The sequence below is a fragment of the Penicillium alfredii genome, assembly GCF_028826965.1.
Source record: "Penicillium alfredii strain IBT 34128 chromosome Unknown utg000004l_segment0_segment0, whole genome shotgun sequence".
Classification (NCBI taxonomy): domain Eukaryota; kingdom Fungi; phylum Ascomycota; class Eurotiomycetes; order Eurotiales; family Aspergillaceae; genus Penicillium; species Penicillium alfredii.
In genome coordinates, this window is record NW_026622701.1 from 4,368,646 (window position 1) to 4,381,927 (window position 13,282).

Consider the following 13,282-nt stretch of genomic DNA (forward strand, 5'->3'; position numbering starts at 1 on the left):
GTAGAGGAGCTACTTCGGTACTAACCTATTTAGTATATACTTAACTAACACACCTTCGTAAGTATCTAATAGGATTTATCTATATAAGGCCGGGGGTAGTATTAGTACGATCGAAAATAAACTTAAGGCTCGTAGTTACTAAAAGAAATATCACCTTTAAAGACTAACTTATAGTGACTAGTTAGGTACGCGTAATAATTAGTTTATATAGAACTATAATATTATATAATATTACTATATTTACTAGTAAAAATCTAGTAAAGTACTAGTATAAAAAAATATATTAGATTATTAAATTATAAACACTATTTTCCCTGCTATTCTAATGCTTCGAGCTCTAATGTTATCTTTTGTAATTCTAGCTTCTTTTTCTCGAGCTCAAGCATATATTCTCCCTTTTAAAGCTTATCTCCCTCTTGATTATATTAATTATAAAAGAGATTAACCGATATAGTATATCAGAGATCAAAAGAATCGCCTTAGGAAGAAGGTATCTATTACGCGTATCTAACTAGTTACTATGAGTTGGTCCTTAAAGGTGATACTTGGCTTAATAACTACGAGCCTTAAACCTATCCTTAATCGTACTAATGCCACGCCTAGCCTTAGACTTCCGCAAGGTGTGCATGGAATAGTATCTTGCTTACCTCTACCAGTTCTTGGCCTGCCCTTGCCTACTGAGCTAGGTCGATTATCGGAAAATATCTCACCCGGATGAGGGGGCTGAGCTGACTGATTTTATGTGCGGTGCCACCTGTACCCACCCTAATCGTCCTTAATCGTCCTCGAATCGTCCCCCAATCTCATCCGGAAACTGTTGAGTATCACGGTGGCTGAACCTTACGGCAGGGATTGGGAAGTGATATATATGAGGCATCCCGCCCCCGTTGAGAATAACTTAAGAAGTTGATCAATCAATAATCAGACAATCACTTATCTCAACAGAAACCATGGTAGATATACCTAATATACAAACTGGTTGTTATTGTGTCTCACACCAAGAAATCCTTCGCCATTGGAAAAGCGAAAATGCGACAATAAGGATGGTACAAACCATGATTTGACGCAGGACAAGCTTGACGCTACGGTTGACGATGTGTTGGGGTAGCTAGGTAGAACTAGATTTCCTTTCCACTATAGATGTCGTTATGTATGGTGAATGCACACCCTACAAGACGGTGTGTTCAACGAGCATGCCCTTTCTTTTTTGAGTCCACTGAGATATCGGCTTTGATCGATATCGTGATGGCTTACTAACGTCCTACTCAGGTTCAGGTGGGCGTTCTGTCAATTAGACAGCCTAGCTCGATGTCGTCACCAGGCAGCTATGGAGGAGGCTCTCATGTCTCTGCCGCTGGATCTAAATGATACGTACCAGCGTATGATTGACAGCATACCGATAGACCGTATAAACGACGGGATACGCTTGCTTCAATTCCTGGTGCACTCTAAAAGACCTCTTAAGCTGGCCGAGGCTAAAGAGGTAATAACCACACAGATCGAAGGCGAGTCAAGAGGGTTTGACATCAAGCGTCGGTTATTCTGCGAGACTGATCTTTTATATTACTGTCCCGGCTTAGCGGTAATCGTTCACGCCACGGACCAAGAGGTACAACTTGCCCATTTTTCGGTTAAAGAGTACCTTCACGGCCGTAGTGATTACCAGGTACCGACTGCCAGTATTTCTATCACGGAGACGTGCTTGACCTATCTTGGTTGCCTTGTACCTGCAAAACTTGTAAGAGTATGCGGCGATCACGGAAATATATCAAACCAACTAATTTTGTCTACGTACATCGAGCATAAGCTGCCTTCAGTCGGCTGGACCGATCCGGTGTCGCCGATCAAGTGCGCAGAGAAAGGAGGTAGTAAGGAGGTCCCGAGCTCTCTAATCAGGATTCGCCAAACTGCTAGTTCAATGATATGCCTGTAATGTCCGGCTCATTGGCGAACGCTCTCTTGAGGGCTAGGGTCAGCTGAGGAATCTTGGCACTAGTTGTCTAGTGGTTATCGGAATGTGTTCATGGCATTTCCTCGGCCCCCTCCCCACTTTTAAGGAAACTCGCTCCTACGAGCTTTCACATTTTAAAATATTTTTGTCATTATCCAGGAATTAGTCGATTCCTTCGTCCGCGCCATACCATTCCTGGCTCTGTGACATAGCAATGGCCGTAATAGTAAAGTATAAGTAACAGTACACCATCGTTTGGCTCTGACCGATCAGGTCTGCGCGAGAGAACCGAATAGATCAACCTAAGTCTGTTTTGCAGAAAAACTTGGTCTATGTGGAAAAGCCACTAGACCGACTCCTGTCAATATAGAGTGCTGGCCCTGCAAACGAGGACAGTGGACACGCGAATACCTCATCGTGATTTGTCTGGAGCAACTTCTGTCAACCAAAGGTGTGGTCAGATGCCAGTGAACACATCAAATGCATAGCTGAGCAAAAATCTCTCATAGTGATATCGAAACAGGTTACTCAGTGTGGAGTAAAACGTGTAGGAAATATAGTCTCGCTATGTAGTGTGACGTTAATGTCGCAAAATGTGGCGTTACCTACAAGTTCAATATGCGTCGAATACGTCGATAGCTTCCTTGGCGGCGATAAGCAAGTAGGATTTATAAGCGGAATATATGGCTTGCAGTGGCACACAAGGATGGGAGTCAACTAGCACTCCATCTGTGTCCGGCATCTGCAATTCGGCAAAAGACGTAAAATGTTATCGGCGACGCGGAGGCCCTCCGCCATATACATAGTGAACCTCATCACTATATGTGGAGTGCACGATGTACCATAAAGACTCAACTTGCTATTTTCCCCACATTTTCTCCAGCGGCCTAGACGATCTGGATTTGATGTAAATGCAGTATTGCCACGCAACCATGCATGACACGCTGACGGGACGGCGTAGGTTTCCATACTACATATTGTTTAGCGCGCTGTGGACTAGCCAAGAATAGCCTAGGGGATATAAACCCAAATCAGGGATGGCGGGGCTCAGGTGCGCATACATTCAGCTAAATATCTAAGGTGGTGATGTGGGGGTTGCACAGATCTGTGCCGTGTGTTTTGCATCAAACTCCTGGCTTTCATTTTGTAAAAGGCGCGTTTTTAGGCTAATGTATTATATCATACTGCAGGAAGGAATTCTCGTGAATTCCCGCACACCTGTAAGTTTTATTCCAAATCATTTGGAATAGACTTTTGCACCACGTACGTTCGCACTGCTCAGCTAGTCATTCAGCTTCACCGCCATGTATTTAAGAGGGTTGTCATGTGTGCATATCAATTTCACCGTCCCCGAATATTTAGCAGGCCATGTTGGCCCATTTTTTTGGAACATAACAACTTCTCTTTTCCAAATCGAAGTCGAGGCCGACTCTTCAGGGCTGTCCAGAGATCACTGGATACTGCTAGCACGACCAGTCAGATGCACCACTCGCCAAATCACATACCCGGAGAAAGAAATATACGATAAAGATGATAAGAGCGGTGATCCTGTCTCTTGTTTCTTTGTCAAACCTAGGCTGCGTCCTAGGAACATCAATCTACGAGGCATACCCTGGACTAAAAGACCTTGTCCTCAGCGAAGGCTCCGGCCACGAGTGGCACACAACAGACGAATGGAGATGCCCCTGGTTCCATCCTCGCAACCTCAAAACCGAATTATCCGTCATCAAAACCGGAAGATGCAGCCACGAGTCCGTTAAAGATCGGGTCAAGGGACCCGCACTCAGCTGCTGTAACATCGGAGGACGATCCGGACCAACTTGTGATTATACACAGTCTCTCAGCTACTCGAAAAGCAGATCAACGACACTCGGATGGAAGGTCGGAATACAGGCTAAGTTTGGCGACGCCAAAGTAACGGGCGAGTACACGGCTTCGTTTGATCTCTCGGGGTCTGTTACGGAGACAGCGGCGAATTCCAGTGGTCAGACTCTAGGTTGGAGGAACCTTGAGCCGGGCTATTACTATATTCCGAAGATTGCATATCTGAAATTTAGGTGTTCGGGCATCGTTTATAAGGATAATCCTTGGATTGAGGTGCCTGAATGGGGAGGGTATATGTATATGAGTGGTTATTCCACCGACCCACCGAAGAACGTTTCTCCAAAGAAATGGATGTCGCTTTGGACACCTGAGGACCGGACTTGCGGCATTCGCGGAGGTGCATACTGGTATGGATACCACGATGTGGGAACAGCAAACCCTGGCGCAGTGGCCTTGCAGCAGACCGATAGAACATACAAGATGAGCGACGACTATCGGAACAAATGGTCGGAAACAAGCGTCGAATTCCCAGTGCTGGATGAACATGGAGAGATCCTCTCGGTATATGATCTGGAAAAGATACCCTGTTCCAGTGCGTTTGGTCTGGAGATAAACGAAGACGGCTATGTCGAACTCCCTCCTGCAATATTCCCCGAGGCTACAGACTTGTCCGAGGAAAAGGGAGAAGAGCAGGCCGCTTTCCATGGCGAGCTCTAAACCCTCCTGCGGTGGGGTATTGAGTTCTAGATGTCAGATATTTTGTCTATTTTATCGGTGTGGGATTTGCTTTGTCGCTTCCTTTGCCCGCACTAACTCTATGGGAAGTGACTACATGGCACTAGATAGTCCAAAAACTGAAACTTCTCTTTCGAGCATTTCAAGCTTTTGTATTTATCTAGCTCTTTCCTTCGACGGCATAAGTTATAATTGCCTTCATTTCCTATGTACTACGCCTCATTTCCGACCATACACCACCCTGCGGCACGCATTTGGGCCATTCAGCGGGTGGATAGAGGCCCACCGGGAGGTCGTAAGTGGAGAACTTGGCCCTCAAGTCCTTGCTGGAGCGATCGTGGGCCGCTGATTCGCCCAAGAACGACGGGTTACAGAAAGCTCAGGTTTTCCATTGAACGTTTCCACTTCTCTTCAGGCTGTAGTGCCCTGGTCCGTGGCTGGTTTCATGTCCCTGTTCCTGGTGGTTCCCTCGTCAGGGAGCTCGACGCTACTATCCCCGAGTAACCTGTTAAACCCTGCGTCCATGCTGGTCACCTTGGCCTCAATTGTGCTCAGTCTCTTGTTCAGTTCCTTGTTATCGGACATGAGGGAGTCTACCATGGCCTTCAAAGCCAGAACCGTCTCCGGGGAGCTAGCTCCGCCTGCCTCTTGGTAGTTGGATGGGCCGTCTTCTGTCGCCAGGCTGACATTCCCAACCGCTTTCTCGATCGCGCTGAAGTCATTCATCCTACCGAATTTTAGTGTTATGAGCACAATCCCTTGTCGAAGTATCTGACTCAATATTTCTAGCATAGTAAGAATATCCCACGGGGGCCGAAAGCTGACCCGAGTTTTCGTGCCCTAGTAAGCACTTTATTATATAGCCATCTCCTACGTACATAATAGCAATCTAGCGGTGGAAGAGTCGGCCTTTATTCTCGAACGAGGCAAGGGATGGAAGTTCCATGTTCGGATGTGACCAACCTAGGACAAAAGACGCTTACGGTCTGAGCATTGAAGATCATGGTGTACTGTATTTTTATTAGCTTATGTGGTCAGAAGACTATGTTTTCAGGTGTGCTGCGGACCTAAGTCCCGGGAAAACCTACTGAAGCTCCAAGGCACCCGACAAAGCATCCATGTCTGGCTGACACGTCACGAATATCTGTAGACTAGCTCGAACTTGCATTTCCCGCTTCTAGCCTTCTACCACTCATATTGTCTTCGTTCTTAATTTCATTTCTGGCCAAATCACACACAGAGAGGGACGGTTGACTGAGCATCTCATTCGACTAGTGCTGCTTCATTTTCGTTTTTGCCATGCTTCAGTCTTTAATTTTGTCCGCTATCAAGCAACCCCTGGATGAATGTCCAAAGAATACATGGAAGATAAAAATGAAAGAGAGCCTGGTTTCATCTAACATGGGACGGGGGTGCGAGAAAGCAAGGTAATGTATGCAAGTATGAGTTGTCCTGCAAGAAGCCCAAACACGACTTACGTGCAGTGAACGGCAATGTCATGTCAATCGTTGAAATGCGGTGTGGGCTAGTAGACGGCCTGCTACAAATTTCTAATTTCTTTTCTAATGTCAATAGGAGCAAGCTTCTCTGGAGTTGATGGATATTTACCTATATAGTGAACAATTACTATAAACGTCTTTTGATAACTACTTTACCTCAGTATATTTATCTTTTATCTTGTCTTCAACACAACTACGCCGTCACTATAGATAACTAATATTGTAAATAGTGTAGTGTATTAAAATAAATTATAAGCTATACACGATAGAAATATTAAATATTTAATATAATAAATTATTTCGGTAAATCTCCTATCCGAGGCTTACAGAGAAGGATCCTCTTTATCTATTTATCCCGTGGATTCTTGATATTCTAAATTCTCCGTAAGGTCGGAGTTATATTATATATAATACTATAGTAAAGACTAATAGTAACTTCCTCTAGTACTTAGCTAATAGCTATATTCTAAAGAGTTATTGTTTAGTTAGTACTTAGTATATATCTATAACAATCTTCTAAAGGCTATATTTTATTAAGGTATACTCTATTACGTAGAGACAATTTACTATTAATTTCTAATTCCTTAATTATTTATTCTTTTATATAGAGCTATATATAGATAACGATATAGCGCCTATTGTCTAGGTATCAAATATTAGATATCTTTACGGGGGAGGTACTATTTCCGGTATCTACGTTAACGATAGATCCGTAACGTAATATCTAGAACTTAAAAAAGGCAGAGTCCGATTCACGGAGACTCTTCTATAGCTTTATACTATTTATTAGTAGTGGCTAGAAGCTTTTAACCCCTTCTCGTGATATATAGTATAGCTCTTATACTAGAGTAGCTAGCTATCTCCGTTAGACAGCGATTCCTAAATATAAAAAGCACAAAGTATCAAAAAAGACCTATTTATAATAGACCCGCAGTAGATTTAGTCCTACTATACCTTTTACCGAATAGGAAGTAAAGATAGAGAAGAGAAATTTAAATTTTCCATAAATTAATTTCAAAGAATCTTATAACAAAATCATCTCTATCTATAGTATTAAAACTCGTTTATACACCCCTACTAAGTTCTGGTTAATAGTTAAATATACAAGTAAAGGCCTTACCTAGAATAGAGTCTAAAACTCTATCCTTAACAAGCCTTATATATATTTACTTAAGGGAATCTTCACTTAATATTTTAATGTCACCCACGCTTTTAGGGCCCGTGGATACCTCTGGCATTCCTGGAATAACCAGAGAATTATTTACGGTATTAGGAGCTGATACGATAGTCGGCTCGACTATATAAGGACGATTAGGTGGGACAGGTGGGACAGGTGGCTCCGCACATAAATTACTGTCAGCTCAGCCCCTTATCCAGCTGAGGTATTTTCCGATAATTGGCCAGGGTCAAAAGTCTAGCTCAGTGGAAATATAACCCTCGCAATTAGGTTCTGGCTCGTGCCTGGAAACAGTGGCTAGATCTTAGAAAGATCCGGCTTAGACTCTGAGGCACCAGAAAAATTAAGATAGGTCCTATAATAAACCCCGGCCCTAGGACCCTGTATTTTGTTACTAGGAGCTATTACCAAGCCTCTCAGAGACTATTTCCTCGTCTCCCAGGATCAATATTACCATTCCTAGAGATATCTCCTAAGGACTACTCCTATAGCTCCTAGGAGCACGTGGCGCCGTACCTAGGGGCCTTACCCTGATTCCCAGGGTTAGCTTAGCTAACACCCAGAAATCGAAGTTACTAGGGCAAGTTTAAGCGGCCCTCGAGCGGGTATCTATAAAGCAACCACCTACCTTACTACCTTCTAGCAACAAGGAAATTTACTGCCACTCTCCAATCTCCTCGGTCAGCATTATGACTCCGGACAGGGTCGTGTGACTAAACTTACGACAGTTTCTTTATTTAATGATTAACGCAAAAGTCGGGAACCGCTATATCCCAGATTCCAGGGAACCTCCAGAGACATTTCCCCTTAGTAACATTTTGCCTCGGGGACTTATCCTACTAAAGACATCGGTTCGGACCGTGAATTTAGCCACTAGTTTAGTAATGTCGTGGTTAGACAATAAACCCTAATTTAACGCTATCGATACGTCCTTCTTATAGAGATCGATCCAAAGGTTATACCGCTTGCCCTCCTATCGATCATATTCTATTATCAAGATACTATAGTAGGCAGGGATTCATCGGGATCCGATATCCACCCCGGGTAGTAAGCTATTAGAGGTCTCGGGGAGTCCCTAATTGAAATACTTGGCTAAATAGCATCTTTAGCTTCAGTAGCCCCTTTAACGCGGCTTTTTGGATATTATTATTATTACCATTCCTATATTACGCGCTAGAAACAAAATAGACCAGGCCTTAATTACTAAAGATCTAAGTCGGGTTTCTTTCATAGAACAAACTCATGTATTAAATATTTACTTTTCTACTCTTTTCTTCGGCAATACTAATTAAATAAATAAAAATTCAAGAGATTTTCTTTAATCAGAGAGCATATCCTCCTTATATCTAGTTATCCGACATTATAGATTAGGCTCGCGATATAACCGTTTTCTTTTTATATATAATCTAGTCGGCAGCTTTCGTAACTGCCTTGTTAGGGTTATCCCTAAACTCTATAAAATAGTTATTTATTTCTACCGTAGTGAACTACCTAGAAGGGACTATTCCTGTAAACCAATCGGAGAGGCCGTTATCTCTTATCAAATAATCTAATAGCTCCTTGCTAGTCTTGTTCGAAGACGCGCGAGTAGACCCCTCGTCAATTTCTCTAGTATAGAATATTTAAAAGAGCTGCTTAATACTTAACATATCCGTATAGCCAAAGTAATACCTTTAGTCCACACGACCAGATCGTTTTAAGGCTTTATCAAGTTTATCTTCGTGGTTAGTGGTTATTATAAGAATACGACCCTTATATACCCCAACGCTATCCAGATAGTTCAGAAGGGCTAATAAGGAAATACCACCGGGTTAATTATCCTCAAACGGATCCTCCAGTCTATTAGTATTAGTCTATCCTTATATCCGCCGATTTTAGATCCTAGCGTTATCTATATCTTCGAGAAGCACTATACAGCGTTTCGGAAGATCTTAGAAGAGGGTAGCTAAACCATCCTTATCAAGCTTCCAGGGGTTTAGGCTAATAGTATAGATATTAAATTATAGGGAGTCTGGAGGTGGACATCCACTCAGATTGTCTCATTGTCGTTCTGCCTTAATTAACGTGGAAGCACCGAAGGATTTCTTTTGTTTGCCATTCTTTGTACAAATGTTATGTTTGCATTTCAAATTCCAAGCGAGTTCTATGGCATAGAACATGAATCTAGATAGTATATATTAGAGTTACCCATTTTATAGAGCCAGCTTAGATTCACTTCTAGGAATGGTGGCTTTTAGTACAGCTCTAACCCAGTGGATTACAGATTGACTCTGGCTAATAAATACAGGTTATGATATCATTAGGAAGGCACATCTGACTCGATGACTATGATCTGTTCGAATCGAAGCCGTCTATTTGTACCGTTGGCTGGCCAAACTGGGGATTTGGGTATGTGCTGAAGAACGCCCTCATCCCAGGGCTGTCTGTTGTGGCCGGTGGCTCGCCAAGTTGGGGATCCGTAGAAGACACCTGGTTAGGTATATTGCTCCGCGAACTAGTGGGGACTAGCAAATTATGTAGGCCCTTTCCCAGCGACGCGCTGGGCGTTGATCGGGCAAAGAGTGGATCCAATGTTAATCCGTGACCTAGAAATGTCAGGAATGGTGTCAAGCTGATATACAATTGATTTATTGGCGACAAGTACTCACCTTGGGATGAAAGTTGTTGGTGGCCGAAACCCCGTCTCGTTGAGAAGCGGTCGTATGTCTGAATCTGATATGGATGGGCCAAGGCTCCGGTAGGTTGACTCTGGTCAACTGCTTCAGTAGATGAGAGTTCAGGGGTTGGGCAATCTGTATCTCGGAATTGTTAGTGGACCGTGATTTTATTTGATCAAAATGACTTACTGGAAATGACATTCAGCTCTGAGTTAGATTCTGGAGAGGCAGGCGGGGAAATTGACTGGTGATTTGAATCTCCGAAGATTTCTGCCAACAATATTTGGCCATCCTGGGTGTCATTGCAGGAACCAATGCTCAAGGGAGGCGATAGACGAATTCGTTTTTGTGAACTTGAATTTTTAATTCACCAACCTCTTGGAATGAATTTCACCAAGTTCTGGAACTTTGTTCCCTGATAATATCTTGTCGAAGGAACTTGTCCAGAGAAGTGTTCAATTCGCCCTGATCCAGTTGACTTTTGTCCACGAAAACAATGTTGTGCGCACTACTTAGTTGTCATTATCAGTGAGCAACCTAGAAGGTGCAAGATCGGCTAACGCAACTGTAAATATCTCGTCAAATAACATTCACCAAGGAATTGCGGATCCTTCTATTCCCTCAAATTGAAGAAGATGAAATGCAGCGACCAATTGCTAGAAAGGTTCTGGCTGATCGTCATATCTACTACTCTCGACCAATGCCTATCAGCACAGGGTTACCTGTCCTTTCTGATCTCGGCGAGGCTAGAGTCGGAAACTATAAGCACCGAGGTGATATCATGCCGGGCATTTACCGTGTACCGGAAGTGATCTTGGATATGCAGTGGAATTGTAAGGTTGATATCTGGTCTGTTGGGACAATGGTATGTTGGGTCTTTATTCTCTTATATTCCTAATTATACAATACCTTAATCAGGAATCTGCAAGCTAACAGACCCAGTCTTGGGATTTGGCGGAAAGCAGCCATTTATTGTACGCAAAGAAAGACTATATCCTCAGTGACGAACAGCACCTGGCGGAAATGGTGTCTCTCCATCCTGAATTTCTTCGACGGAGTGAAAAAGCCCTTCAATACTGGGACAACAAAGGTATTTCCTTTACCTGTTACCTGTGCAATCTTTGGATTCTAATCTGGTATTCTTCTTATAGGGAAACTGGAAAGGTTCCGTTCCCATACCAGAGAAATCGTTGGAAATAAGAGAGCGCCAATTTTGGGGCGAAAACAAAGAACTTTTTCTAACTTTCTTGCGGAGAATATTCCGCTGGCTGCCCGAGGAGCGACCTACTGCAGAGGAGCTCGTCTATGATGGGTTTTTGATGCAGCCACTGTTCCAAGCAAGGTCAACAGCTTGACCGATATGGCATGCGAAGATTCTAATACACTCTCCCCCGGGCCATGTTATAGATTGCATTGAGGTTCGGCAGGCCAGGAGGTGGGTGAACATTGGTTCGTTTGAACGAGCTCTCAATAGCGTATCTCTTCAACTTGGAAGCCGAAGGGATCCCACCACGGTAAAGTTTTCTTTCGAGATCCGCATATTCTGGATCAGCATTGCACGGATCGATGCCGAGGAAATAAACAAGCAGGGCAGCCTGTCAGCCTGTTAGTGCACCGAAGAATAATCATAATGGCAGTGAAAAGAGCTACTTACTGTTATTGCAGACCCAATACTCGTCCCTTTGTTTCTATTCGGCCCAGTCACAAACCTCCCAGTGTTGTCTCTGATGTCGACAATCACAGGACCGTAAAGACTCAGTGACCCTCCCTGTGGGTGGCCCGTATACTCGGGCGTGGTATCCATGTACGGGGACCCATCGGCGAGCACACCCCCCACGGTTACGACGTTGTTTTGTGACGTCCCAAGAGACGTGATATACCCATGGGCCAAGGTCAATCCTCTGCGGCCGTCGTTTCCGGCAGAGACGACGAATAAAACCCCGTGTTCTGCCAGCACCTCGATGAAATCCTTCCAAATTATACGAGCGTTTTCGTGCTCCTCGGGGTCGCTGTATCGCTGTGGGCCTATAACGAGGTCAGATTTTCTTCTTCTCCTTTTGTCTTTGAGAGTATCACTTACTGCCCGAAAAGTTGACCACAATCTTTGCCGCCCGGTCTCTTCCTTTTATCTCCTCAATCCGATCCATCACATAGTCCACGGCATTTTGATATCCTTCCACAGTAAACAAAATTTTGGACCCGCCACGCCGATCGTCGTAGTCGGCGCACATCTTGACCAACTCGAGATCTGACTTAGGAACAATCCCAATTGTTCTACCTCCGGCTGCAATGGCCATCATAGTGCCATGGTTGCCCCGGTCCTTGATGCTGTTCCGCTTGATTTTTAGCCCCAGGTGTTCCTGAGGGAACCTGTGATTGGGGACGACGTATGTTTTGATTGGGCCCGGACGATCTCTGAGTTCCTATCGAGTCACATTCGAAAAAGAAAAAACACATCAGCATGGTTGTATTGGAGGGGGAGGAAGCCAGTGTTGGCATACCGGGATTTCCAAGTTAAAGCCGCTGTCCATCATAAACAGCCGGACATTTTGGCCTTCGCTGTCATCGCGCTTGTACTTGGCTGATAACGGAGGTTGGCCCATTCGATTGAAGGAAATCAACCGCTGTTGCTCAATGAGAGAGCGTCCACTCACCGTCACTCTAGGCTCGAGCAAGGACCTGTCATGAGAAGTTAAAAAGTCGTCCGAGCTGTTTGAGCTGTTTGGAAAGCTCTCCCAGCGTTTCTCATGTTGCCCCAGGAATCGTGGCGCCACAAGAAGAATGAAATCTTTCTTTCGGATTTCATTCACTTGAGTGTCGGTGAGATTGGTTATGTAGCTGTAGTGGCTCAGATTCTTGAATGCAATCTGCGTGCCTTCATTCCCATCGATCTCGTCCACAAGTTGGTCGAACTTCTCCCGGGGGTGTGTCTTTTAGTCCGGATAAAGTAAGGTTCTGGTTTTGATGTATTGGCCTGAGCCAGTCCAAAAAAGACGAGGGAAGTCACTAATAAGCAGACGAATGAATGGACTCCGGCTCGCATGGTGGGCAAAGACAATGGCTATGTCTATCTTCTATCTTCTCAGTGGATACCTATCTACTCTTAAAACATTATAGCATCGCCCCGGCCCCCAAGTCTTTTATTTTTTTATTTTTTTTTTTATTTTTTTTTTTACCCAACAAAACCCGAAATACAGTTTCTTCGGAAGTTTTCTAAAACCTTACGGAGTAGAATAAAACAAGCTCCCTTTTATCACACACCCAAATCCTTCCACTCACACACTCTAATTATATTTAGAATATAATAAGAGGATCAGTTTATGCCTGATTAATAAGGTAAATAATAAGAATTAGTTTTTTTTCTAGTGTAGTATTATCTTGTATAGTATATGTATTACCTTTCTAATATAGTACTAGGGTGTGCAATTACAGGGAGCCT

The 13,282-nt window shown here is 43.8% G+C and overlaps 4 protein-coding genes across 4 annotated transcripts; 2 read left to right on the plus strand and 2 right to left on the minus strand.

The window, feature by feature from the left end:
* Nucleotides 1-3,481: 3,481 nt before the first annotated feature.
* NUU61_003331 (uncharacterized protein) lies at nt 3,482-4,492 on the plus strand (the record flags this gene model as incomplete). The annotated part of the gene is made up of 1 exon (XM_056653913.1): nt 3,482-4,492. One exon carries the CDS (start codon nt 3,482-3,484, stop codon nt 4,490-4,492), a length of 1,011 nt encoding a protein of 336 aa, XP_056514980.1.
* Nucleotides 4,493-4,921: 429 nt separating this feature from the next.
* NUU61_003332 (uncharacterized protein) lies at nt 4,922-5,514 on the minus strand (the record flags this gene model as incomplete). Its single annotated transcript, XM_056653914.1, has 2 exons — nt 4,922-5,237; nt 5,474-5,514. 2 exons carry the CDS (start codon nt 5,512-5,514, stop codon nt 4,922-4,924), a joined length of 357 nt encoding a protein of 118 aa, XP_056514981.1.
* A 4,927-nt stretch (nt 5,515-10,441) lies between these two features.
* On the plus strand, nt 10,442-11,198 carry NUU61_003333 (kinase domain-containing protein; the record flags this gene model as incomplete). The annotated part of the gene is made up of 3 exons (XM_056653915.1): nt 10,442-10,708; nt 10,780-11,007; nt 11,028-11,198. Coding segments are annotated over 3 exons (666 nt in total), but the record flags the coding sequence as incomplete, so codon positions are not given.
* Nucleotides 11,199-11,219: 21 nt separating this feature from the next.
* On the minus strand, nt 11,220-12,886 carry NUU61_003334 (uncharacterized protein; the record flags this gene model as incomplete). The annotated part of the gene is made up of 5 exons (XM_056653916.1): nt 11,220-11,438; nt 11,498-11,868; nt 11,924-12,266; nt 12,345-12,773; nt 12,875-12,886. 5 exons carry the CDS (start codon nt 12,884-12,886, stop codon nt 11,220-11,222), a joined length of 1,374 nt encoding a protein of 457 aa, XP_056514983.1.
* Between the last annotated feature and the right edge of the window lie 396 nt (nt 12,887-13,282).